This window comes from Myotis daubentonii, chromosome 7, assembly GCF_963259705.1.
Source record: "Myotis daubentonii chromosome 7, mMyoDau2.1, whole genome shotgun sequence".
NCBI lineage: Eukaryota > Metazoa > Chordata > Mammalia > Chiroptera > Vespertilionidae > Myotis > Myotis daubentonii.
Genome location: NC_081846.1, coordinates 37,408,699 through 37,434,837, shown reverse-complemented (window position 1 = coordinate 37,434,837; position 26,139 = coordinate 37,408,699). Strand labels below are relative to the sequence as shown.

The window sequence follows — 26,139 nt, the reverse complement described above, 5'->3', positions numbered from 1 at the left end:
AATGTTGAGACTGTCCATAGCATGAGCTCATATGTAACTTAAATTTTTTTTATCACTAGTCCACCCTACTCTTATTTTTATTGTGATAATAAAACACCTTTTTGCCCGGTCCCGAATGCCACAGACCAGCTCACGGCCACCCGACTTCGTACCGTTGGTGACTCAGGTCAGTCCATTATGGCTGTGGCCGCTTACCCTGCTTTTCAGTCCCTGAGCCTTGTGTAACTTAAAATTTTCTTAAGAGCCACATTAAAAAGGTAGAGAGAAGCATGTGAAATTAATGTTCATAATGTATTTTGTTTAACCCAATATTATCTAAAACATCATTTTCACCTGTAACCCACCAATACTTAAAATTACTAAGGTATTTGTTTTGGAAACCCAGCATGCTGTACACTTAAAGCATACCTTAGTGGACCAGCCACACTTCCAGTGCTCACATGTGTCCCCCAGAGGCCCTGTTGGGCAGCACAGGTCTGTGGCCTGCCTGTAGAGGAAGTGGTGGCTGTAGAATCCGTGGCTCACTTTCTATCGCTGCATCTTGTAAGTGTGGTGATGATGTCTTCTGCCACTGAAGTTGCCGAGGAGAAACCACTGTCCTGCTTTCCTGCTCTGTGGCCTCTCCTGTTCTGATTTTCATATGAATGGAGTCAGGCCATACGAGGCTTCTAATGTCTGGTTTCTTTCCCTTCGCACAACGTTTTCAAGGCTTTGCTATGTCATAGTGTGCTGGGAGCCGGTGCATCCTTGCTGTTTCAAGGGACCTGGCATATATGGCATACGGTTCTTAATATGTTTGCTCACCTTCTTGGCGCTGTGTTTTAACCAAGGTCACCTCTCTGAGAAAGGTTGTTTCCCCAGGTAGGGATTTTCCCCTGAAGTTAGGGAGGGAATAAAACCCCTCAACTAAGTGCCAGGCGGGTAATTAATCACTTTAACTACGAACAATCATGCTTAAGCTACATAATCTTTACTCCCTGGAATGGAGATAAGAAACGCCCTAACCTTGGAATAGAGATTGATAGGATTGAATCAACTGGTATAAATACAGATGTAACAAGACAGCAGAACACAGAACTTAGGAGACAGGACTTAGAAGACAGGACCAAGAGAGACAGAACCTACACAGAACGTTCTCTAGAGACAGAAGGACTTCGCTGAAGAGAACATGGCAAAAGATCCTGGACTGAACCTGACTACAGAAATTGGCAAGAGAACCTGACTAGAACCTAGAACCTGGTGACTGAACCTGACTGGAGTACCTGGACAGAACCTGGCTGGAGAGCCTGGACGGAGCCTGGCTGGAGAGCCTAGCAAGGGAACATGGCTACAGAACCTGGCTGGAGAACCTGTACAGAACCTGGCTGGAGATCCTAAGCAGAACCTCTCTGGAGATCCAGACCAGAACTTGGCTGGAGATCCTGGCTGGAGATCCTGGCTAGGCTGCTGATCAACTGAACGCTGCCTCTGAGTCTTTCCCTCTTCGCCGACTCCGTCCACACCTTTGGGGACCCCTGGACCTGCTGGGGTTGGACCCCAGCATTAGTGAGTGTCCGTGCTTCTTCGTGCCTCTCTATGGCTGAGTAGCACTCTGTTGTCTGAATGGCCCCATTGTTTATCTGTCCAGTGAAGGGCTTTGGGTTGTTTCCGTGTTTTGTCTGCTGTGATTCTGCTGTGAACACTCATGCACAGTGTTGTGTGTGGATGTGTTTTTTCGGGTCTCAGGTGGGCTTACTGCAGAGTCCTGACTCCAGCTCAGCCTGGGGAACCAACCACCAAACTTTTCCCAGAAGTGGAGTGTGAGGGTCTCTAATCCTTATAATTTTATTTTCATTTCTTTTACCTTTTCCCTCCTCTTGAACTCATTTCTGCCCTGTGTCCCGTGTCATGTTTCCCAGCAGTGCCCTTCCCCTTTGGTTTCATTTGGTGGTGCTCTGATTAACACTTTTTCTTCTTCTTTGGGGATTCTTCGGCTTCTCCCACTTTCCCCGCTCATGTCTGGGATCTGCCAGTGCAGCTGTGTGGTTCCTACTAGGGACTGGCCCAGCTCAACCCAAGGTCTTGGGGCCTTGCCCAGGTGAAAGGATCAACACATTCAGAAAACCTAAGAAAAGTAAGAACACTGGTTTGACATGGCATCATATTAACAAGATGATTTTTTGAAAATATGTTTTATTGAGTTTTAGAGAAAGGGGAAGGGAGAGAGTATGTTACAGAGAAAACAAGAGAAGAACCAAGCAACGCTTAGAGAGATGGAGTTACATTTATTATTATTACGCGCAGGCCCAGAGGAAAATGTCTCTCGAATTCTGGGCCAAATCACACAGGAAGTTTCCTGTATTTATACCATTTTACCTTCTTTGTCTCCCAAATATGGGGTTCTGTTCCGGTCCCCTTTGCAAGTTCTTAAAGAGCCTCTATGTACTGGCACTTTCAGACCTCGACCAAAGGCTTGGCCTGATGCCAGCACTGATAACTTCGTCTGGAGAAGGTTTAATGACCTCTCTGAAATGGGAGTAGTCTTATTTTCCTTATTATTTAAGCCAGCAAGCATTTACAGAAGCCAGAAACAGCAAGGTTAAAATTTCAAACAGCAGTTTTTATATAAGATGGATGTTTCAAGTAGAAAGATAGAAACATCAATGAGAGAGGACCTCATCCATCGATCGGCTGCCTCCTGGATGCCCCCAGTTGGGGGATTGAGCCTCCAACCCAGCCATGTGCCCTTGACCTGAATCGAACCTGGAGCCCTTCAATCCACAGGCCGATGCTCTATCCACTGAACCAAACCACCTAGGGCCAGGACGATTTTTATATGAGAAGTCACGCAGACCCTCTGGGCCAGAATGACTGTCCACCGACTCTGAGATCCAGAAATGTGAAATCAGCCTGGCCTGTGTAGCCCAGTGGTTGAGCATCGACCTATGAACCAGGAGGTCATGGTTTGATTCCCCGTCAGGGCACATTCCTGGGTTGTGGGCTTGGGTTGTGGGCTTGATCCCCAGTGTGGGGCATGGAGGAGGCAGCTGATCAGTGATTTTCTCTCATGATTGATGTTTCTATTTTTCTCTCCCTTCCATTCCTCTTTGAAATCAATAAAAGTATATTAAAACAGCAAAACACCCCTCCCCTTATTACACTAGTACCCAGGGTGGGTGGGGGGCCCCCGAGCCGCAGGGTTGGTATCTTAGGCTGCCCTGCACCTGGTTTCTGGCTTTCCTGGTCAGATAGGCCATGCTTCATGTGTGCTGACCAGGACCCAAGGTCAGGAGTGGAGCAGGCGGTGACCGCAGGCTCTGACCGCCCTGTGCTGCACTTGCCTTAGGCCGCCTGACCTCCACAAAGCCTGAGGTCTATAAAAATGTGTTTTCAGTGCGGCACTGAGTCTGCCAGGTTGGTAGATGCTCTAAGACCACAGCTGTCTGTCTGCAGCATACTGGTTTCTATTTATTCTGAGAGTTTGGGCTTGGACTGTCCTGCTGACTGATTGTTGACATTAGTGTCAAGCTTCAAACCACCCAGCTCCTGTCTTGCATGTCAGCCAGTGGCAACTTGTCTTCTCGGTTATTCAGGCTATAAACCTCCGACTCATCTCCCTCCCTCTCATGTCCTATGTCTGAGCCATCAGCAAGTCTAGCCAGCTGTGCCTTCAGATCAGATCCAGAACCTGGTCCTTTCCACCACCTCCACCACTGCCAACTGCCCAGGCCACCCTTCTCTGCCACCAGGTGCTTCTTGCAGCTGTACCCACTCTGCTCGACCAGCGATCTTGGCTCCATTGAGACCTCCAGGGCTCTGTCTGCTCAGAGTCAAGGCCAAAGCCCTCCCCAGCAAGGCCAGCCTGGGCAACCCAGGACCTTTGTGTCTGTGGCATGTCTGCCTAGTCCACTGTTCCCCAGAGTGGTCTCACACACTTCTTGGAGGCTGGCCTTGCCCCTCTTAAGTAAGATCTCAAAACCCTCACCAACCTTCATTTCCCTTTCCAGCTTGTCACCTAATGTACGGTAAATTCTTCCTTTTCCTTATTTCTTTGTGTATTGTCTTCCCTCACTGGAATGTAAGGCCACATGGTGGGCTGGGACATTTGTCTTTTATTAGCTTTTGTTAGCTGGCTGCTGTTTGCCTCCTGTGGAGATGAAGATAACAGGCAGCTCACAATCATCAGCAGCAGCTTCTTCTAGTCTAGAACTCTTGATTCTGAAGCTTTTATTCCTTAACTGCATCAAAGACTGTAGCTCACATTCTGATTTTAAATTTTTATTGTCTATCTAGAAGCCCAGTGCACGAATTTGTGCAGGGGAGGGGCCTGCTGGCTTGGGGGAGGGACCGCAGGAGGTTGGCCAGCAGGCCCCGATCTCGTTGTGTAGATGTGCTGAGGTAGTGGCAGGCAAAGGCCACAGACAGAGTGCCCCAAAATGGCCTGAACACCAGCTAATCTCTGAGGTGTAAATACAGCTCTACTTCACTGCCCGCACTTGGGCCGCCTCACTCTCCCTGGGGCAGAGTTGCTGACAGACAGACAGATTGTCTCTCCTACCTCAGCCACACATTTTTTCAGAGCTCTGCCCCCAAGCATGATAGGTAGCTGACTTCGGCCAATGGTAGCACACCGTCATAGGAGCGCTAGCCAATCAGCAGTTGGGAGCCCAGAAAGGCATGGAGCCAAACTAGAAGTGGCTGATGGGGGCAGAAGGTCAAGCGGTGCGCACATGTGGTTCGTGGTTCGGTGGCAGAGGTTAAGATGGTGGTGGGGCTTACTTTATGTCTTTGCAGTTAGGCTGCTGCCTTGCCCCTTCTGCCCCTTCCGAGCTGCTACTCTGTCTCGATTGGGGTTGCTCTCCTCCTACAGGCTTCCCAGACCCAGATTCTTCAGGGTCTGGAGCCTTAGCTGCGGGAAGGGATAGGCCAGGGAGAGGGACCACGAGAGGTTGGCCAGCACGGGAGGTTGACTGTGGGAGTGCACTGGCCACCAGGGGGCAGCTCCTGCATTGAGCATCTGCCCCCAGGTGGTCAGTGTGTGTCATAGTTACTGGTCGACCATCATTCCAGTCGTTTGGTTGCAACAATTGCTTAGGCTTTTATATATATAGGTGTTTGTTCAAAATCACCAATTAAAACATTTGAGCATATTTATTTCTTTATTGGAAGGACTTGTATTAATAATTTGATTTATTTTTCAGAGATACAACTGTTTCTTATATAAATTTATGTAGTTTATGTTAATGGAATTTGGTCACTTCATCTACAATTGCACATTTGTGGGCATAGAGTTTTTTGTAGTGTTGCCTCTTATTTAATGTCTGAGATTATTGGCAATTACACAACTTTTTTAAAAATATATTTTATTGCCGAAACCGGTTTGGCTCAGTGGATAGAGCGTCGGCCTGCGGACTGAAAGGTCCCGGGTTCGATTCTGGTCAAGGGCATGTACCTTGGTTGCGAGCACATCCCCAGTAGGGGGTGTGCAGGAGGCAGCTGATTGATGTTTCTCTCTCATCGATGTTTCTAACTCTCTATCCCTCTCCCTTCTTCTCTGTAAAAAATCAATAAAATATATTTAAAAAAAAATATATATATATATATATATATATATATACAAAAATAGAATTTTCCATCTTTTATTTTTTATAAATATTTTTATTGTTGACTAGAGGCCCAGTGCACAAATTTGTACACCAGTGGGGCCCCTCAGTCTGTCTTGCAGGTTGGGCTGTAACCGGCTCTCCCACATTCCCCAAGGGGTCCCGGATTGCAAGAGGGTGCAGCCCAGGGTGAAAGACCCCACCGGTTCACAATCGGGGCCGGGAGGGACGCAGGAGGTTGGCCAACTGGGGAGGGGCTGCGGGAGGGCTCCAAGGCGTGTCTAGCCCATCTCGCTCAGGCCAGACCCCAGCAGCAAGCTAACCTACCGGTAGGAGCGCCTACCCCTTGGTGGTCAGTGCATGTCATAGCAACCGGTCAACTCTCCACCCCCTAGTGGTCAGTGCACGTTATAACGAGCGGTTGAGCATCATTAGCATATTATGCTTTGATTGGTGGAACAGACAACCAGACACTTAGCATATTAGGCTTTTATATAGGATTACGAAAGTTTTATTGGCCAAATCTCTACTGTTGTCATCCTCACTGTCAAACTTTCTGTAAGCAATTTGAAAAGGAAACACTGAAAGGGAGCTTGCTATATTGGAAAGGAATGGATTTTCACCCCCATTCCTATTCAGGCTGTTACATTGCCCTCTGTGGGCCCAGAAGTCTATGCGCCATTCCCCATTCTGCCCATTATGTTCTTATCTCGGGCTGGGGCTGCCACCAGCAGGCCACACAGTCTCCTCTTCAGTTCCCAGTTGTCTCAGCTTTGGTGGGACACTTCTCCAGCTCCAGAGCCCTTCACTTCCCTTCCTCCTGGATATTATTCTCCTAGGCTGCTTCCAATTTATAGCCAAAGGTTGTATAATTTCAAAGACCAAGGAGCTTCTGGAACTCCTATCTCTTCAATGGATCTCCTGTTCTCCCTTCATGTAGGAGATACCACATTCTGACACTGATCTGCAAGATGACATTTACTCATTGTTTGACCTTTTTCTCCCCCTCTTGACAGGTGGCTGGTAGCATGTTTAGAATCAGCAGGATCCGCTGTAAATTATGAGGCATGTGCTGACCGAGTGTGCTTCCACACAAAGCTCAGCAGGGCTCGGTCAGAAGGAGACCAGTGGACACGGAGCCATTGACCATCTTTTCCATTTGTCCTCAGAGCCCCCCAAGATGAACCCAGTGGTGGAGCCGCTGTCCTGGATGCTGGGCACCTGGCTGTCAGACCCACCGGGAGCTGGGACCTTCCCAACACTGCAGCCCTTCCAGTACCTGGAGGAGGTGCACATCTCCCACGTGGGCCAGCCCATGCTCAACTTCTCGTAAGTGCACCTGAGTCTCTGGGAGAATGCCAGGTGGGAAGGGCATGTCCCAGAGAGGCTCCCTGCACTTGCAGCTGAAACATGGTAGGCAGAGACAGGACGTTGTGGCTCCTGTGTATGTGATGATGCTAGGCTGGCAAGATGTCAGATGTGTTACCCCAAACACAAAATAAGTGCTCGTGCTTAACTAAACCCTTCACCCAATATTACTGAAAAGGAGAGAGCTTGACTTTCTTTTAGACTTACCCCTGAGCTGATTGAGGTCTCAAAGGAGCTGTTAATATTTTGGTTCTCAGGTTCTTATTAGACAACAAAGCAGAGGTCCTTCAGCTTGTGCATTTCACCCTCGCCCCAACCACAGGAGGCAGGTCGTAGTGTCAGGTGGCTAAATAGAAAGGAACCAGGGGAGGTGGCTGAGAATATTTTGTTTGTTTTTTTGTTGTTGTTTTGTTTTTGGTTTTTTTAAATATATTTTATTGATTTTTCTACAGAGAGGAAGGGAGAGAGACAGAGAGTCAGAAACATCGATGAGAGAGAAACATCGATCAGCCGCCTCCTGCACATCCCCCACTGGGGATGTGCGCGCAACCCAGGTACATGCCCTTGACCGGAATCGAACCTGGGACCCTTCAGTCCGCAGGCCGACGCTCCATCCACCGAGCCAAACCGGCTCCGGCTGTTTTTAATTTCAGAGATAACACACAGTTTTTAAAGTTTAAGCAATGAAAAAATATTAAAAGTAAAAGTCTGCCCTTCCCCAATATCCGCTATACATTTAATTATATATTAAGAATCTTATTAAATTAACTTGATTCTATTTATGTCATGCCTAGAAACTTCAGAAGGATTTAGAAGACCTTGCTTTTAAAAATATTATCTCATACCTTTTTGTATTATTCATGACTGAATGGATGAGGGCAGAATAATATTGTGTACATAACACCAAAGAGGAAATTCTGGAAAACACAAAATAACGGGCAGTATAAAACAGTCTTGTTAAATAGTGGGCTACAACCCAAAGATAATTTTGTGACTACAGTACAAAGTATCTATTTTGGTGAATAGAATTGTGAGTGTGTTAGACTATGATCTAGAGCAGTGATGGCGAACCTATGACACGCATGTCAGAGGTGACATGCGAACTCATTTTTTTGGTTGATTTTTCTTTGTTAAATGGCATTTAAATATATAAAATAAATATCAAAAATATAAATCTTTGTTTTACTATGGTTACAAATATCAAAAAATTTCTATATGTGACACGGCACCAGAGTTAAGTTAGGGTTTTTCAAAATGCTGACACGCCGAGCTCAAAAGATTCGCCATCACTGATCTAGAGTGTATTTCTCATGAGGGTTGTGGAGAGAGGGCATGTGCTGTGGCTGCCAGCGCTGCCCTGTTCAGGGTTCGATTCCAATGGCAGCTCGCAGTGCTGGCAAAGTTGTGTTAGAGTCTAAGTGCAGAACTGTCAGCGCAGCTGTCTCTTCCATCACCGTGAACTTGCATCATGATGCAGGTTGATTGATAAGAAGTGGAGTCCTGACTCAGGGCCTGTTCTTTTCCCCACCGTGTAGATGAGTGGGTGTCTAAGGCAAGATGATACCTCTGGGGAGGGCAGACCTGGTGTAAGGGTGGGATTTGGTGCTGAGGCCTGAAGCATGTCAGGTGTGGGCTAAAAGGGCTTTGGGAAAGGTAACCACAATTATAAAGAACATGTTGGCTGTCCTTGAGGTGGTGCCAAGCACAGTGGAGTGTTTGTGTGGGGAGGTTCCAGGGGGTGCTTTCAGGCTAGAGGTCGAACCCCTAATGCACCTGGTGGCCACAGCCCACGAATGTGGTTGCTCAAGTGTCTTTCCATGTGAGCGGGAAGTGTATTACCTTGTGCTCAGTGGGGGCCTTATAAAGTGGGGAGGGTGGTGGCAAAGCCTGCATTGAGGGCCCTGCATCCCTGCCCTCACCTATGCCCTGTCCTCACCCCCTGTTCCCCGTGCAGATTCAACGCGTTCCACCCGGACACTCGGAAGCCCATGCACAGAGAGTGCGGCTTCATCCGGCTACAACCCGACACCAACAAGGTGGCCTTCGTCAGCGCCCAGAACACAGGTACCTCTTGCCAGCCAGCCAGATGGCCCCTGGGTGAGATAGCGTCTGCCTCTGTTCTTTCAGTCGCTCCAGTGTCCCTGCTCACTGACATTTTGTGGGGGGGGGTCAGTTGGGAGGGGGACACAGACCTAATCCTGTGGGTCCCTTTCAGGGCAGGAAGCATCAGGACAAGTGCAGTGGGGCCTGCAGGTGGGGAGTCAGCAGGTGGAGTCCTGTCTGCAGTCTCTGAGGTCCACAGGAGGTGGTAAAGGAGTGTTTCTGTGAGAACGGGCTGATTTTTTTTTCCGCCTGAGTTCCTTCAATGACAGCACACTCCCGGGCTCCCGGGTGTTTCCTATGGGACACGCCCCTAGGGAGAGAGCTAGACCAGGGAGGCTCACTGTCTGTCTGAAAGCTCTTGTCTGGAAGTCTGCTTTGCCCCTAGAATGAGATCATTCTAAAATAGCTTACCAGGTTCATCAATTAGAAATGACGCAGAACCCAGCTGTTGACTTTTACCTGCTCACTGCCTCAGATGAGTCTCACTTCCTGGAAGCAGGTGGACAGTTAGGACCAGCCCGGTCTGGAATGGAGCCCAGGACATTGGTGAACTGCAAGTCATTGGGCAGCCAGAGAGATGTCCATTTCCCTGGCCACCTTTCCCTCCTCTCAGATCCTAGGGGATCTTTTTGAGGGGGGTGGGGAAGGCGGGTGGAAGTCAGGGCACCCCTGGAGAGGTCGACCCTCTGTAGATCACCTGCCCTGGCTGTACTAGTATGAGGAGTTGTGTTTTTCCCCTCTTGATATCAGGAGGTTCATTGCAGACAAGGGGCCTTGTGGCCTTAATGGCTGCAGAGTTCAGGTCTGTTGAATCTTTGAATGCAAAGATGGACGCCAAGAGCCCATGGCAGGCTGTCATGGACTGATGGCCCTCTCTTGCAGGCATTGTAGAGGTGGAGGAGGGCGAGGTGAACGGGCAGGAGCTGTGCATCGCATCCCACTCCATCGCCAGGATCTCCTTTGCCAAGGAGCCCCACGTGGAGCAGGTGAGCCTGTCATCCCTCTCAGACATCACTTTGTGGTGTAGGCAGGATTGCACATTGTTCTGACTTCTCACTTTGTCTTGGGGACTTGTCTGTCTCCAGGGCACATCATTCTTCCTCACTTACATGTCCTGGCTGGTGGGCAGGGAGATTCTCAGGTTCCTTGTTTTTCTGTCACAAACTTCCTTTTCCATTTGTGTTGTCCACTTTTGCAGGTATATCCACATCTGTTGGATAAATTTCTCCCAGTTGAATTGTTGGATCAAAGGATAGGTACATTTAAAATTTTGATAAGATACAAGTAAATTCCTTTTATTAATGAATTCCTACCAGCATTGCATGAGTGCCTGGTTCCCTACTCCCTTATCAACATGCTAATCTGATAAAGAAGAGATTGCATCTCATTCGTGTTTTAAATTTAACATATGAGTGAAAGGGAGGACTCCCCACACTAATTCACCATTGGTATTTCTTGTTCTGTGTACTTGATGTTTAAAGTCATTGCCCGTCTTTCTGTGGGCTTTCATTTTTTTTTTATTGATTTATGGGGGCTTTTTATATACTATGGATATTAATCTATTGTCTGCATTTCCCCATTTGGTGGCTTGTGTGACTTTGGTTTATGATGTGTTCTACCCACAGGTTGTAAGCTTTACTGTGGTTGCCTCTGGGGGTCTTTTCCTTTGCGGTGTGTGGATTTGGATTCATGCTCAGAAAATTGTTTTCTCCAAAATGATAAAATTATTCTTCCATTTTTCTTGTACTCTTATAGCTTTCCTTCTTACACTCAGACCTTTAGTTTCTCTCAGATTTGTTTTTACAGGATGCAATGTATAGTTCTACTTTCCTCAGATGGATGAACGGTGACCCTACAGATTTGAAATGTCATGCCTATCACAAGCACATCCCCCATAAATAGGGGGAGGGGCCTGTTTCTTTCTTTTTGTCTTTTTTCAATAGTAATTTAAAATCATCTAATAATTTAAAGTTACCACACTTCGTTATATTTTAATGTCTAGGGAAAGTTCTTGATTTTTAAAATTTTCTTGATTAGCTCTGGCCAGTGTGGCTCAGTTGATTGGAGTGACATCCCATGAAACCAAAAGGTCTTGAGTTTGATTCACATACCTAGGTGGCAGGTTTGATCCCCTGTTCAGGAACATGTAGGAGGAACCAATAGATGTTTCTCTCTCCCTCTCTTTCTCTTCCTCTCTCAAAAAATCAACTTAAAAAAACAACACATCACCTGACCTGTGTGGCTCAGTTGGTTGAGTGTTGACCCATGCAACAGGAGGTCACCGGTTCAATTCCCAGTTAGGGCACATGCCTGGGTTTCGGGCTCAGTCCCCAGTACAGGACATACAGGAGGCAGCCAATTGGTGTTTCTTATCTCATCAGTGTTTCTCTCTCCCTCTCCCTCTCCCTTCCTCTCTCTGAAGTCAATAAAAACATATTTTAAAAATACACATATCCTTAAGTGAGGATTTTTTTTTTAATGCTAACTTTTCTTGGTTAATTCTTAAGCAGTTCCTCATTGAGATAACCTGTTCAATGAGCTTGTCCAGGTCCATAAAATATAAATCAAGATTGTGTAAATACAGGAATTAAATGGGGGAGAACTGGAGTCTTTCCATGGGTAGTGCTACACAGCAGCGTGATGGTGTGCTGCAGTGATTTCAGGTCTAGTGTGGTGTGTTCAGTAGATATCAAAAGTGTATTTCTTTATCACTTAAATTATATAGGTTTGGCCACTTCGTGGTACGGTGAAGCCTTAAGTGCCATATAGTTTCTGTTGCTATGTGCATAGACTGTTGTCTCCATTTCATCTTCTAACTCGTTTTTGGTGGTTATAAGGGAACACATGGTTTCTGTCCATCTGAGTCACATCTGTCAGTCTCTGACCACCGGGTCTGGGCATGGCACTGCTGGGGTCACGGGGGAACCTGTTGACCTCAGGCCTGACTTCCTGAGGTACTGCTGTGTCACAGCCCTGTTGGATGCTTGCTGGAGGCTGTGACCGGGTCAAGAAGATCCTCTTTCTAGTGTGCTAAGAATTGTTTTCAAGAAAGGGTTTTGAGTTTCTTCAAATGCTTTTGCAGCCTCTTTGGGGAAGATTCTGTGTTTTTTCCACTTGAAGCTGTCAATGAAGTGAATTATGTTAATAACTCTAAATGTTGAGTCATGTTTGAAGATCATTTCTAGTTATAATGAATTAAATAATTTTTTCAAATGTTGTCCATTTTGGTATCAGTTATTCATAGAGCTCCTTAGCTGTTTCTGCCCCCTGGCAAGGATGGCCCCCACAGGACTAAGTGGTGACCCCCTTGGGAACATGTCTTGGCTGGGCACTGGGGAGCAGAGAGACCCAGACCTGGATGCTGCTTCTGCCTCCACTGTTCATCTCCAGGCCCTACCTTACTTCATGTGTAAATTCACAGCTCCTTATATCAAGATTTTCAGAGTTTGGAGAAGTGACACATATGTCCCCTTGGATTTTCTGTGTCTTCTCTTTTTCTTGCCAGAGGCTTCCTATTTTATCACGGTTTTCGCTAGAGAACTAACTTTGGGTTTTATTAATTAAACAAAAAGTGCTATTTTGCAAAAGGAGGGGGTAGGCAGAGGTGAGGCCTGTGGGAGGGAGGACAAGGGGAGGGCTCCACTCTGCAGAGTGACCTGGCTGACCAGAGGCTGGTCTCACGTGCCTGGTTGACCTTCCCCCCTGGGTTGGCCTTTCCCTGTGAGTTTACCTTTCCCCTTGGCTTGACCCTTACTATGTTCTCTTGGGTTAAATATTCTTAGCATTCTGTTTTTATTTCTTCTGTTAGTTTCTTAACTGTATCTTTTTTTTTTTTTTATTGCTTAAAGTATTACAAAGGGTATTACATATGTATCCATTTTATCCCCCCTCCCTAGACAGTCCCCTAGCCTCCCCTACCCCCCAGTGTCTTATGTCCATTGGTTATGCTTATATGCATGCATACAAGTCCTTTAGTTGATCTCTTACCCCCCTACCTCCTGCCCCCCAACCCTCCCCGGCCTTCCCGCTGCAGTTTGACAATCTGTTTGAGGCAGCTCTGCCTCTGTATCTATTATTGTTCAAAAGTTTATAATGGTCTCTATTGTCCATGAATGAGTGAGATCATGTGGTATTTTTCCTTTATTGACTGGCTTATTTCACTTAGCATAATGCTCTCCAGTTCCATCCATGACGTTGCAAATGGTAAGAGTTCCTTCCTTTTTAGAGCAGCATAGTATTCCATCGTGTAGATGTACCACAGTTTTCTAATCCATTCATCTACTGATGGGCACTTAGGCTGTTTCCAGATCTTAGCTATGGTGAATTGTGCTGCTATGAACATAGGGGTGCATATATCCTTTCTGATTGGTGTTTCTGGTTTCTTGGGATATATTCCTAGAAGTGGGATCACAGGGTCAAATGGGAGTTCCATTTTCAGTTTTTTAATGCTATCTGCATCTTAACTTATAATCAGTGTTATACCATTGCATTCCCACTTCCCACCTGGTTTTGGATAATCCTGTGCTCTTTGCAGCTGAACTTTCCCCTTTCCATTTCACGAGTCCTAACCTCACAGCTCTGTAACTCCATTTACTCTCCTGTGCTGCTGTCACCACCCCTGGCCCATGTCGGGGATGGGCACACAAACACACTGCACTAGGAACCTTCATAGGATTGTTACTTTTGCTTTAGTCAGTTGACTTCCAAACAAATTATAATGAGGGGAAGTAATCTCTTATACTTACCCATTTATTTTCTCTCTCTGTTGCCCTTGCCTCCTTCCTGTCACTCTGAAATTCCAGTGGTACTATCTCCCTTCATCCTGAAGACCTGCATTAACAGTGTTTCTCATAACACAAATCTGCTGGCAACAATGCTCTTGAGTTTATTTCACACCCAACTTTTTTTTCTTTTTTAATGTTTTTATATTGAGTTGAAATACATATAAAAAAATTGATCATCTTAACCATTTTCAAGTGTCCACTTCAGTGATTTCTATAATTCACTTTGTTGTGCAGCCATCCCCACCATCCATCCCCATAGCTCTTGTATATTTGAAACACTATCTATGAAACCATAACTCCCCTTCCTCCCCTCCCCCAGCCCCTGGCGGCCACCATCTACTTTCTCTCTGTGATTTTAATGACTCTTAAGTACCTCTTATAAGTGGAATCATATAATATTTGTCTTTTTATGACTGGCTTATTTTATCAGCATAATGTCCTCAAGGTTCATCCATGTTGTCGCACATGGCAGGATTTCCTTCCTTTTTATGGCTAATATTCCCTTGTGTGAATGGAACACATTTTGTGTAACCTTTCCTCTGTCCATGGACACTTGGATTGCTTCCGTGGGTGTGCAAATATCTCTGAGACCCTCATTTCAATTCTTTCAGTCTGTATTCAGGAGTGGAATTGCTGGATCATGTGGTAACTCTGTGTTTAATTGTTTGAGGAACCATTATACTGTTTTCCACAGAAGCTGCACCATTTTCCATTCCCATCTCCTATGCACAGGGCTCCAGTTTCTCCACGTCCTCGTCAACACTTGATATTTTCTGGGGTTTTGATAGCAGCCATCTTGATGAGTGAGGAGGCATCACTGTGGTTTGATTTGTGTTTCCCATGATCAGTGCTGCTGAGCATCTTTTCATGGGCGTGTTAGCCATTCATGTATCTTTGCAGAAATGTCTATTCAAGTCCTTTGTCCATATTTGAACGGGGTTATTTGGGTTTTTTTGTTTGTTTGCTTGTTTTTTTACAATGAAATTCCAGCAATCTTTGTGATTGTTGGGAACTCTTCTTTTTTTAAAAAAAAGTTTTTAGAAAGAGAGGAAAGGGAGAGAGATATAGAAACATCAATGAGCTCTAGCAAGTTTGGCTCAGTGGATAGAGCATCGGCCTGCAGACTGAAGGATCCCGGGTTCGATTCTGGTCAAGGTCACATACCCGGGTTGTAGGCTCGATCCCCAGTAGGGGGTGTTCAAGAGGCAACCAATCAATTATTCTCTTTCATCATCAGTGTTTCTCTCTCTCTCTCTCCCTCTCCCTTCTTCTCTGAAATCAATAAAAATATATTTTAAGAAAAGACATCAGTGATGAGAGAAAAACATCTTTCGACCACTTCCCGCACGCCCCCTACTAGGGGTCAAGCCCACGCTACCTCGACATAGGCCCTGGCCAGGAATCGGACCAGTGACCTCTTGGTTCATGGGTCTATGCTCAACCACTGAGCCACATTGGCCAGGCCAGGATTGTTTGTTTTTGGATCAGAAGAGTTCTTAATGTATTTTGGATATTACCTCTAATATCAGGTATTTGACTGGCAAATATTTTCTTTCATTCTGTGGGATGCTGTTTACTCTATCAATAGTGCCTTTTGATATATAAATTTTTAAAATATTCATGATGTCCCGTTTGTCTGTTTTTTCTGTTGTTGACTGTGTTTGGAGTTACATACAAGAAATCCTTGCCCAGCCCAGTTTCATGAAGCTTTTGCTCATGTTTTCTTTTAAGAGGTTTATAAATTTAGCTTTTATATTCAAGTCTCTGATCTATTTTGAGTTATTGTTATTGTTTTTGTATATACTATTAGATAAGGGTCCAGCTTCATTCTTTTGTGTGTGAATATCCAGTTCTCCCAGCACCATTAGTTGAAAAGTCTTTTCCACATTGAATGGTCTTGACAACCTGTTGAAAACCACCTAAGAAAGCTAGGAATGTCTTTTTTTTTTTTTTTAAATATATTTTACTGATTTTTTACAGAGAAGAGGAGAGAGGGATAGAGAGTTAGAAACATCGATAAGAGAGACACATTGATCAGCTGCTTCCAGCACACCTCCTACTGGGGATGTGCCTGCAACCAAGGTACATGCCCTTGACCGGAATCGAACTTGGGACTTTTCAGTCCGCAGTCCGATGCTCTATCCACTGAGCCAAACCGGTTAGGAGAAATGTCTTAAAAATAAGGACCATCTCTGTTTAATTAAACAGCAAAGCCAGCCTGGGGTCTTGAACACAGAATTAGAGCTGAATGAACAAGGGCTCATAGCCTTGAATTGTTTTTTACCTCTTCCTCCCGGTTACCTCCCACATTCCATGATTCACAGAGAATTGCCCTTTCTTCCTCAGTGATAGCAGGCTGCACCCACACTGCCTGGTCCCCGTGGCCACAACCTTTGATCTCTCCCCAGTGCAGTTTTTTAAGCACTGTGTTCATTACTCCACCCAGGAATCTTCAGAAATGCCCTTCTGCTTATATTGCGATGATAGCCACACTTTAAGCTTGTTATTCATACCAGTTCTCACAATTCAATGTACCAGTGAATCTAGGGTGTTAATGTAAAAGAAAAACACATTGAAACCTGTAAAGAACTTTTTTGAGTTTATTTGAGCCAAACTGTCGACAAATGCCGGGAAGCAGAACCTCAACGAATTGAGATAATGCTCTGCAGAATGGCGGGTTACATTTGTATTTATACATTGCAATCAAAGGAGGGACGTAGGTGGGTTACATGAAATTCATTGGTGACAGATTAAGGAGGAGGGATAAAGCAAAGCGGGGCGGGGGGGGCAGGGGGGGAGACTCTGGAATTGGATAAAAAGTAAAATGATGGACACTTAGGTGGGTGCAGGAACATTAACATGAAAATGAAGGGATTTGTGGTACCTGTCCTGGCGTCCAGCACATTTGGTTGTGCCCCAGGGGCTCCAGAAAAAGGGAAGTTATAAAGTTACCCAGACATTTTAAGGATATGTTATCATAGATGCAAAAAAGACAGATAGACTCAGTTAAGGTAAAGGTTGACCTTGTCAGTAAAGATACCAGCCTAGGACTGTAACTGCCCTCCGTAACTGCTTTTAGTTAGTTTAATTTCAGACCATCCTTTGTGGTTACTTTAGGTCTCTGAGTTTGCAAAACTGCCTTGCAGGCCTCCCCTGAGCTTGTCAGGTCAGCATGTGGCCCCTTTCATCCACAAGGGGTTTCGTTGAAATGCAGGCTCTGATCCAGTGAGTCTGGGTGTGGCTTCCCCACCCCCAAAAAAGAGATGGACTGTCTTCCTGAAGTGTCAGAGGCTCAGAGTTGCCCTTGTCTGAGAAGTAGAGCCTCCCACTGTGGCAGCCTGTCCAGAATGTGGGCTTGCAGCAGCCTGCGCAAGCTCTGCTTTGTAGTCAGCAAGGCCAACAGTTGCTTCCATCCCCACTTTATTGAAATGAGGACCAGTCTGTGGCTCAGATGGACCCCTGGCAGCCTCGGAACACCCACAGTTATTGTTAGTGACCTCACTGGATTGATAGATGGAACCACGGGCACCAGAAGAGGTCTATTGAGCCTGAGCAATGCAGTGTACATCTGCCTCAACTTTAAATCTTTCCAAATAACTTTAGTTTGAAGAGGAAAACAAGAAAGTTCAAGGGAATACAAAGTCCCAAGGACCTGACAAGTGGCTTTTGGGGAGCCTGTGCAAGGCACTGCCATTGCCAGCTTTGGCACTGAGGCAGCCATTTGACAGCTGACTGTCATCCCTGAGATGGGGTGACAGTGCTCAGGAGGCCACGCTCTGCAAGTGTGCACAGCTGGGGCATGGGGCAGCCCCTCACCTGCTTTTCCCCACACTGTCTCCTTCCTGGGACCCAGGGAGAGGTGGCCTCAGTGTCTCAGCCACAGTGACTGCTCCCAGGCTGTCTCCCCATCTCTTGCTCACCTGCTTCTTGCTGACAAGTTACTTTTAGTGGAGCAAGGTGGCTGCTATGGGGTGTCCACAGATTTTGGCACAAACAGAGCTGAAGGCTGAGGGACAGGCTCACTGGGTCCCTGAATAGTGAGATCGGTGTGATTGTATGGGGTGTGTCCAAAAGCCACTCCAGCAGTGCAGAGAGAGAACCGTGAAGTGTCAGGTAATGGAGACACGCTGGGTCTCCCCTCTGCACTCCCTTCTCTCTGATTGGTCCTTGCAACCTTGGTGACTCTCCAATTCCTTTAAATAGACTTTTTAAAATCTAGCTTTTTCTCTGCCAGAGGGTTGACCAATTACAGTACAGTTGTCTGCAGCTTAAAACAACACTCCTGTTTCATGTGCTTCTGGAGACCCCAGAATGTTCTGGAACAATAGAAAGGGTGACCATCTAAAGTATCTCTCAACAGTTGTCGTGGTTCCTCACTCTGCAGACATCCCAGGCAGAGAAGGTTTTCTCACAGGTTGCTTGCTACAGGCTTCCTTTTTGGAAACAGCCACCATAGTTTGTTCCTAAGTGCTGCTACTGAGTTTTCCAGGAACATGTGTGACATCAGTGCAAGCTGCAGAGTGAAGTGGGAAGGTTACCTTTTGCCAGATCAAGTGTATAATTTACTGACAGAAAAAGAAGGTGGCTTCTAAATACCCTAAGATGGGAGGAACCAAGTCATGGTCTTCTGGGGACAGAGAGAGCCGAGGACACCTGGATCTTGGCAGGTGCTGTAGCTCTGTGGGCAGAGTCTGTCATCTGACTCAAAACTAAGGTGACTTGTCGTAGCCCCTGCAGGAACACTTGGCCTGTGGTGGGACCTCAAGCATTTGTTGTATCTTTGGAAGATAAAACTAAGATATTTTGTATTTGTTTTGTTCTGCTCAGATTACCCGAAAATTCAGGCTGAATTCTGAAGGCAAACTTGAACAGACAGTCTCCATGGCAACCACTACCCAACCCATGACTCAGCATCTTCACATCACCTACAAGAAGGTGACCCCGTGACCCAGAGCAGAACTTCATCCTGGCCATGTGCGTCAGGATGTGACACTAGGCTTCTCACAGACGCCGCAGCAGCAAGTGTGGGTGTGGCTGCAGCTCCCAGGGGGATCAAGGGCATTGCCCAGTATTCCTGTAATGGCATAGAAAAACCAAATAAAAGGCCTTTATTTTTATGGCTGAGCATTGTGATATTATGTGTGTGGACTGTCCAGCTCCTCATCTGCTGGTGACTGTTTTCTAGAGTCTTTTCCCTAAAAAAAGACTGCATTTTTTACAAGATCTGAAATATGTATAAACCTTAAGTAGAGTGGTCAATCATAAGCTAAAGACAAAGACGGACAGAAAGAGTTGCCGTGATTTTTAATGAGCTAAAGGAGCCTGAGGACCCCATTTCCATAAGGACAAAAGGTGTTCCCAAGGCAAGAGGGTAGTTGTGAAATTAGCGTCATTATGTACGTCTTATTTTATTACTCTGTAATATATTATTACTTGGATTTCTTTCTTTGTTGATTATGAGTTTGCAGACATACACTGACCTGTGTACCTGTCACCCAGTTTTAACACCTGCCAGCTTTTCCATCCCAGTGATTTCACCTGTTCTTCTGTCTTCTTTTTGCTAGTATTTTTAAGAAAATTCCACACATAATGTCATTGATCCCTAAATGCTTCAATATGCATTTAAAAACAAAGCCTTTTATTTTCTTAGCACACCAGGGTATCAGAAACCACACCAGGAGCGCAGATACATGTGGAAGGAGGTGCTCCAGCTGCAGAGAGATTAGCACCTGCAAGAGCAGCTGCATCCTACCCATCCCCCAGGGATTGGGGACAAAAGACATTACCAGTTGGTGGCTTAAGGACAAAAGGCATTATCAGGTGGCACACCTGGAAGCGCAGAGGAGGAACCAGGGCTGGCGCTGAGCCATCGTATGGGAGGAGCATGGCCAGTGTGTAAGGAACTCGGCTAGTTCCCCAAGTGCCAGGACACAGGGAGGCTGGGCACTCCAAGTCAAACTCAGGTACAATTCATCCTGAGGCACAGCCCTCGCTGGCCGTGAACCTGTGAAACCAGACAAGGAATGTGCCTCCAAAATAAGGTGTTGGGACAGTCATGGGCTGGACATTCCCATTCCAAGGGGGTGGGCAGGCAGTGACAGGTCCTGAGCAAAACCAAAACCTGAAGGCCTCAGAATAATCCTCTGTCCTCATGTCTGCCTCTAGGCCCACTGGGGTAGAGGTCCCTCCTGGGCTGCAGTAACACACCAGTGGCTCTATCCACCTGGGGTCATCCTAATGGGGAGCTCTCTGCAGCGGCCTCACCTATGTAGGGCCTGGCTCTCTGCCTGGGTCATGAGCCCCCGCACCACTGCAATTTCCAAACTCTAGGGGGAGGTAACAGCCCCCATGGCTCATACACATCCCACCAATGTGTGCGGCCTGTGCCTCCTAAAGGGCTGGCTCAAATACATGGGAGAGCATTGTGCAGTGGCAATATCGTAGCCAATGAGGTTTATCTGAGGCGTGATTATTGCTAATTGGAAAAAAAAAAAAAGTGGATAGCAGGCCCTTTTGCTCTGGGCCTCTAAGGGGAGGGCACCCATGCTTTCTGAATGCCTTCAGTCATTCTTCCTGGTCTTGGACTAGAGGCCCTGACTTCTGTGTAGGGGGCTGGCTAATTTCCCCAGGGTTGTAGAAAATCACCCCTAACTTCTTTGAGATGGCCAATTAATACTAATTTCCTTATCAAATCTGGGCACACCAGTCATGCTTCCTCAGAGCAAGCTTTCTCATTATTTTCAATGTGGACAGGCTGAGAATTTCCAGATTTTCAAGGTCTGCTTCCTTTTTAAAATATATATACCTTGTTGGTTTCAGAGAGGAAGGGAGAGGGAGAGAGAGAGAAACATTCATGATGAGAGAGAATCATTGATCGGCTGCCTCCTGCACACCCCACACTGGGGATGGAACCATGACCTCCTGTTTCTTAGGTCAACACTCAACCACTGAGCCACGCTGGCCAGGCAGTCTGCTTCCTTTTTGATGAACAACTCTGTAAGTCGTTTCTCTCTTCCTGCATTTTACTATAGTATTCAGGAGATATTAGGCAACTCCTTCAAAACTTCGACTTAGCTTAGAAATTTCCTGCCGAATAGCCAGTTTCATGAATCACCCGTTCTACCATCCACAGAACTCGGCCACAGACACAGTTCCCCCAAGCACTCTGCCACTTTATAGCAACCATCACCCTCCCTCCAGCTTCTAAGAACTTGACCCTCATTTCCGTATGAGATGTCATCAGAATGGCCTTTACCATCCGTATTTCTACAACATTCTGTTGAGTGTTGAGTGGCTCAGATTTCTCTAAGATGATAGAGGCTTTCTCTCCACTCCCCACTTTTCTCTCTGAATCACTAGAATCACCCAAAACAGTCCATTCATGCAATGTAGACTTTTCCTATCATAGACCTCTATCAATTGCCAGGAAGCAAAATCTCAATGAATTGAGATAATGCTCCAGAGAATGGCAATTTTGTACCTTATTTTAATTTTTGTTACTTTTTTTTAAACCTCACCTGAGGATATTTTTTCCATTGATTTCCAGAGAGAGTGGACAGAAGGGAGGAGAGGGGGAAGAGAGAGAAAGAGAAACATCGATGTGAGAGAGACATATCAATTGGTTGCCTCACACGCGCCCCCTGAACGGGAATCCAGCCACCGAGCCAAACCAGCCAGGGCTGCACCTTATTTTATACATTACAATCAAAAGAAAAGGAGCAAGTGGGTTACATGAAATACATTGGTGATAGACTAGGGAGAGGAGAGAAAGCAAAGGGGAAACCTCTGGGATTGGATAAAAAGTAAAATGATAGACATACTTCTTTTGCATAGGTGGGTATAGAATAGTTAACAGTCAACAATTAACTCAATAACAATGAGAGTGGTCTCTGCAGAGTGGTGCCTGTGCTTTGAGGGGTCCGGAAAAAGGAAACTTGCTCTGACATTCCAACAATGTCTTATTGTAGATGCAAAAAGACAATAGGCCGAAACCGGTTTGGCTCAGTGGATAGAGTGTCGGCCTGTGGACTGAAAGGTCCCAGGTTCGATTCCGGCCAAGGGCATGTACCTGGGTTGCGGGCACATCCTCGGTTGGGGATGTGCAGGAGGCGGCTGGTCGATGTTTCTCTCTCATCGATGTTTCTGACTCTCTATCTCTCTCCCTTCCTCTCTGTAAAAAATCAATAAAATATATTTTTTAAAAAAAAGACAATAGGCTCAGGGTAAAGATTGACTTTAAATGGTGGCCTAGGACATGACTACCTGTCATAAACTGCTTTTAGTTTAAAAAGTTTTCATTTCAGACCAACCTTTGTGGTTACTCTAGATCTCTGAGTTTGCAAGGCCTCCACGCCAGGCCTTCCCTGAACTTACCAGGTTTAGTATGTGCCCCTTTCCATCCACACCTCAAAACTCTTACCTCAACCCATTACCAGTTCCAAAGCCACTTCCACGCTGTAGACATTGTTACAGCAGCACCCCCTTCTCAGTAACAATTTCTGTCATCCATTCCGGCTACTATAACAAAAATACCACAGACAGGTGGGTGGGGCTTATAAACAACAGAAATTTATTTCTTACAGTCTGGAGGCTGGAAGCCCAAGGCCATCCACTGGGTCCGATGAGGGCCCCTCCCTCGCAGCCACATCTCGGCTGTAACCTCACGGGCAGTGGGAGGGGGGATCTCTCTGGGGTCCGTTGCAAGGGCACGAATTCCTCCTGAGGATGGAGCCATCATGTCTTAACCTCTTCCAAAAGCCCTACCTCCTCATACCATCACTGGGAGACTAGGATGTCAGCATGGATTTGGGGAAAACGAACATTCAGACCATAGCACCAGGGACCTTGAAGGCTGGTATCAGCTGTCTCCACTGCTGGAGAGAAGCCAACAGATGCTGGGAGCATCAAGGAAGTCCCGCCCCTGCATCCCACATCCCACCTCCACATCCTGCCCTTGCATCCCATCCCAAAACCCACATGCTGCCCCTGCATCACACCCCACACCTGACCAAATCCTGCCCCAGCACCTGCCCCTTCTGTCCCACACCCTGTATCTCACCCCTGCACTGAGCTGGGAGGGCAGCACTCGGAGCAGAGCTGAGAAATGAGAAGCAAATAACTGACCAATCATCTTACCCCCAACTCCTGCCACTGCTGGTCGGGAAGCTGGTCACTACTCCTCAAGGCATCCCCAGGCTGCAGTCTGAGTTCACCTGAGCTTCTTGTAGTGTCTGCCGTGTCCCTCTCTCCCCTCTATTTCATGTAGTCTGGAAGCTGGATGGCGAGTTCTTGTTGGACACACTCCCTGCAGGGTGCCCAGTCCTCACTCTGAGGAAGGGGACAGCCTTTCACGTGAAAGGTTTGCCGCCGAGGACATCGCCCGATGCAGCCCCTTGATTAGAGTGGTGGCCCAGTTGTCATTACTTCTGCATTCGGGGCTGGGACTCCCTCAGAACTTCCCCTGCTTCCACTAGGCTAAGTGTTGTTTCCCTGAAAATGTTCACACCAGAAAGCCAGCATAGAAGCATAACTCTTTCAATTATTGACAAAAGAAATATTCAAACTTGTAAAAACCCTTTCTGAGAGTTTATTTGAGCCAGGACTTTGAGGACATGCCCAGAAGTAAGGTCTCCATGGACTGAGACAGTGCTCCAGGGAAGGATGCTTTTGCAGTTCTTTTAGGATCAAAAGAGATGGCAGAAAGCTCACATGAAGTCCACTGGTGGCAGGGAAATCTCTAGGCTTGGCTAGAGAGGAAAGTAGAGATACACGCCTGCTTTACATTGGGTGCAGGATGGTTCACACAATCACAGTGAGGAGAGACTACGCAGCAACGAGATGCGTCTCCACGCGGCCCTGCCCTGCCGCTAGCGGGCCGGTTTTGAGGGTCTGGAAGTGAAAATTACCCTGACATTCCAAAGACATGTTATGCCAGATGCACAAGAACAGCGGACAGGCTCCCTCAAGGTGAAGACAAGCCTCTCACAAGGAAGCTGTGGGATGCGACCTTCCACCAGGACCTGCCCAGTCAGGGGCTGACGTTCAGACCCTCCTGTGTGGAGGTCTGGACAGCTGCCTCTTCATTCTCACCTTTAACTGTGAATTGTTAGAGTAAGAATGTGCTAACCCTGGGTGATGCCTGAGGATCGCGCTCTTTTCACACCCCCACACCACCCCTCAGCTCCTCCTGCTCCTGCTCCTGCTCGAGCCGGTACTTCTGTACATTTGATGAAATTCTAGTCCACTGCAGCCTTTTTCTTCTGACAGATGGGAGGTGCTCCAATGATCCCAGCACCACCACTGCCCCCCATATCTCCTGCCCCAGAGCCCATTCTTACTGGGGGTGGGGCATTGGAGAGGGTGGGACTCAGAGACCACAGGCAGCGGCTATGCTTCCAGGCCTGTTCCATGGGCAGAACCGGAAAATCATTTTATAATTGATTTATTTTCACTGAACTATGCGAGACGAAGGTGCTGCATGACCCTTCACCCTGAAATGCTTAGGCATGCGGCATACACATTTTTTAAGAAGGAAAAAAAAAAAAAAAGTATGTGTCTACACTGTTTCCAATTCAAAATTTAAGATTTTAAATTTTTTTCCTTAAAATTTTTCATTTTACATCTTTTTAGATGAAAATCGTGGTTCTTCAAAACATTGAAATTATTTGCTTTATTCTACAGGACACAATTATTTTGGTATAATAATATTCTTATTAACAATAAGATTACTGATAAAAGTTTGATATATTTTTAAAAATGTATTTTATTGATTTTTTACAGAGAGGAGGGGAGAGGGATAGAGTTAGAAACAGCAATGAAAGAGAAACATCAATCAGCTGCCTCCTACACACCCCCTACTGGGGATGTGCCTGCAACCAAGGCACATGCGCCTGACCGGAATCAAACCTGGGACCCTTCAGTCCACAGGCCAACGCTCCATCCACTGTGCCAAACTGGTCAGGGCAAAATTTAATATTTTTGTTACTGTTTTTATGCATTCCTCATTAAAGATATAGTTAAAATATAATTGGAGCCCTGGCCAGTGAGGCTCAACCCATGCATGGAAAGGTCACTGGTTCAATTCCTAGTCAGGGCACATACCCAGGTTGCGGGTTCGGTCCCGATCGGGCTGCATCCAGGAGGCAACTGATCTGTTTCTCTCCCTTTCTCAAGTATATATAAATGGAATGAGCAATTTCTCTGGTTGCTTATGTCATCAACCTGATACACAAACTAATTTAACTTCTACAAATTGAGTGTTCTCTTAGGTTAGCTTTGTGTAAAACATCCTATATTACTTTATTGTCAAAATCAAAACTGTAAGTTTGCCCTAGTTGGTTTGACTCAGTGGATAGAGTATCGGCTCTCGGACTGAAGGGTCCCAGGTTCGATTCCAGGCAAGGGCACGTACCTTAGTTGCAGGCTTGATCCCCAGCCCCTGTTGGGGCACATGTGGGAGGCAACCAATCGATGTGTCTCTCTTACATCAATATTCCTATCTCTCCCCTTCTCTGCCACTCTCTCTAAAAAATCAATGGAAAAATATCCTCCGGTGAAGATTAACCAAAAACAAACAAACAAACAACAACAAAAATTGTAAGCTAAGGTACCTTTTGCCCCTCACAGAGCCCAGCGGTAGGGTGACCCCGAGAAGCCCTGTGCCAGTTTATCCAGCAGGTCCCCTCATGCTGGGCATTTACTTTGTTGTCTTTTACTGTTCCTGGATTTTAATCTCATTTGGGAGTGTTTTGCCCGCTCCTCAGTTCCAAAGAAATTCACTTTTTTTTTCTAGTACTTGTTTCATTTTTTATATTTAGCTCTTTGGTCCATTTGGAGTTTGACTGGTGCAGTGGGATGTACGGTCTGGTTTAGTGTTTCTCCCAGTGGCTCGCTGAGTCGACAATCAGCGACAAACCCATCCTCCCTGCTGCCTGAGCTGCCGCCGCTCCCAGGCTTGTCCTGGGGCTGGGCCTGAGCCTGGACGTCCCGAGTCTGCCCGTCTGCATCTGGTCGGGTGCCCGTAGAGATGGCCCAGTCCCTCCTCATTCCTCTTCTTTCTCAGGGTTTTTCTGGCTGTTTTTACTTTTTGGTTTCTCTCATATGAACTTTATAACTAGCTTGTTTAAACTTAGGAAAAAAAATTCTGGTATTTTTTTGGTAAGGATTACATTAAGTTTATAAACGTGGAGAACTGTCTCCTCGCGTGGGTTTCCTCTCCGGAAGCTGGTGTTTCTGTCTGCTCGTCTACTTGGGTGTCTTTAGGGTCCTGATTGTCCTCACAGAGGCTTCACGCCCGCCTGGCT

The 26,139-nt window shown here is 46.4% G+C and overlaps 1 protein-coding gene and 1 pseudogene across 3 annotated transcripts in view; both read left to right on the top strand.

The window, feature by feature from the left end:
- Positions 1-18,954, top strand: part of THAP4 (THAP domain containing 4) — a 36,597-nt gene extending 17,643 nt beyond the window's left edge. Inside the window, exons 3-7 of one of the 3 annotated variants that reach the window (XM_059703883.1) lie at positions 6,752-6,911; positions 8,905-9,014; positions 9,936-10,039; positions 18,410-18,551; positions 18,665-18,802. In XM_059703883.1, the coding sequence (XP_059559866.1) occupies positions 6,752-6,911; positions 8,905-9,014; positions 9,936-10,039; positions 18,410-18,550 (515 nt within the window). In that variant the 3' untranslated portion in view covers position 18,551; positions 18,665-18,802. Of the gene's footprint in view, positions 1-6,751; positions 6,912-8,904; positions 9,015-9,935; positions 10,040-18,409; positions 18,552-18,664 lie in introns of all 3 variants that reach the window. The other 2 variants (XM_059703884.1, XM_059703885.1) reach the window with 2 other exon arrangements.
- Positions 18,955-20,255: 1,301 nt separating this feature from the next.
- On the top strand, positions 20,256-20,428 carry LOC132239020 (U4 spliceosomal RNA; annotated as a pseudogene).
- Positions 20,429-26,139: the final 5,711 nt, after the last annotated feature.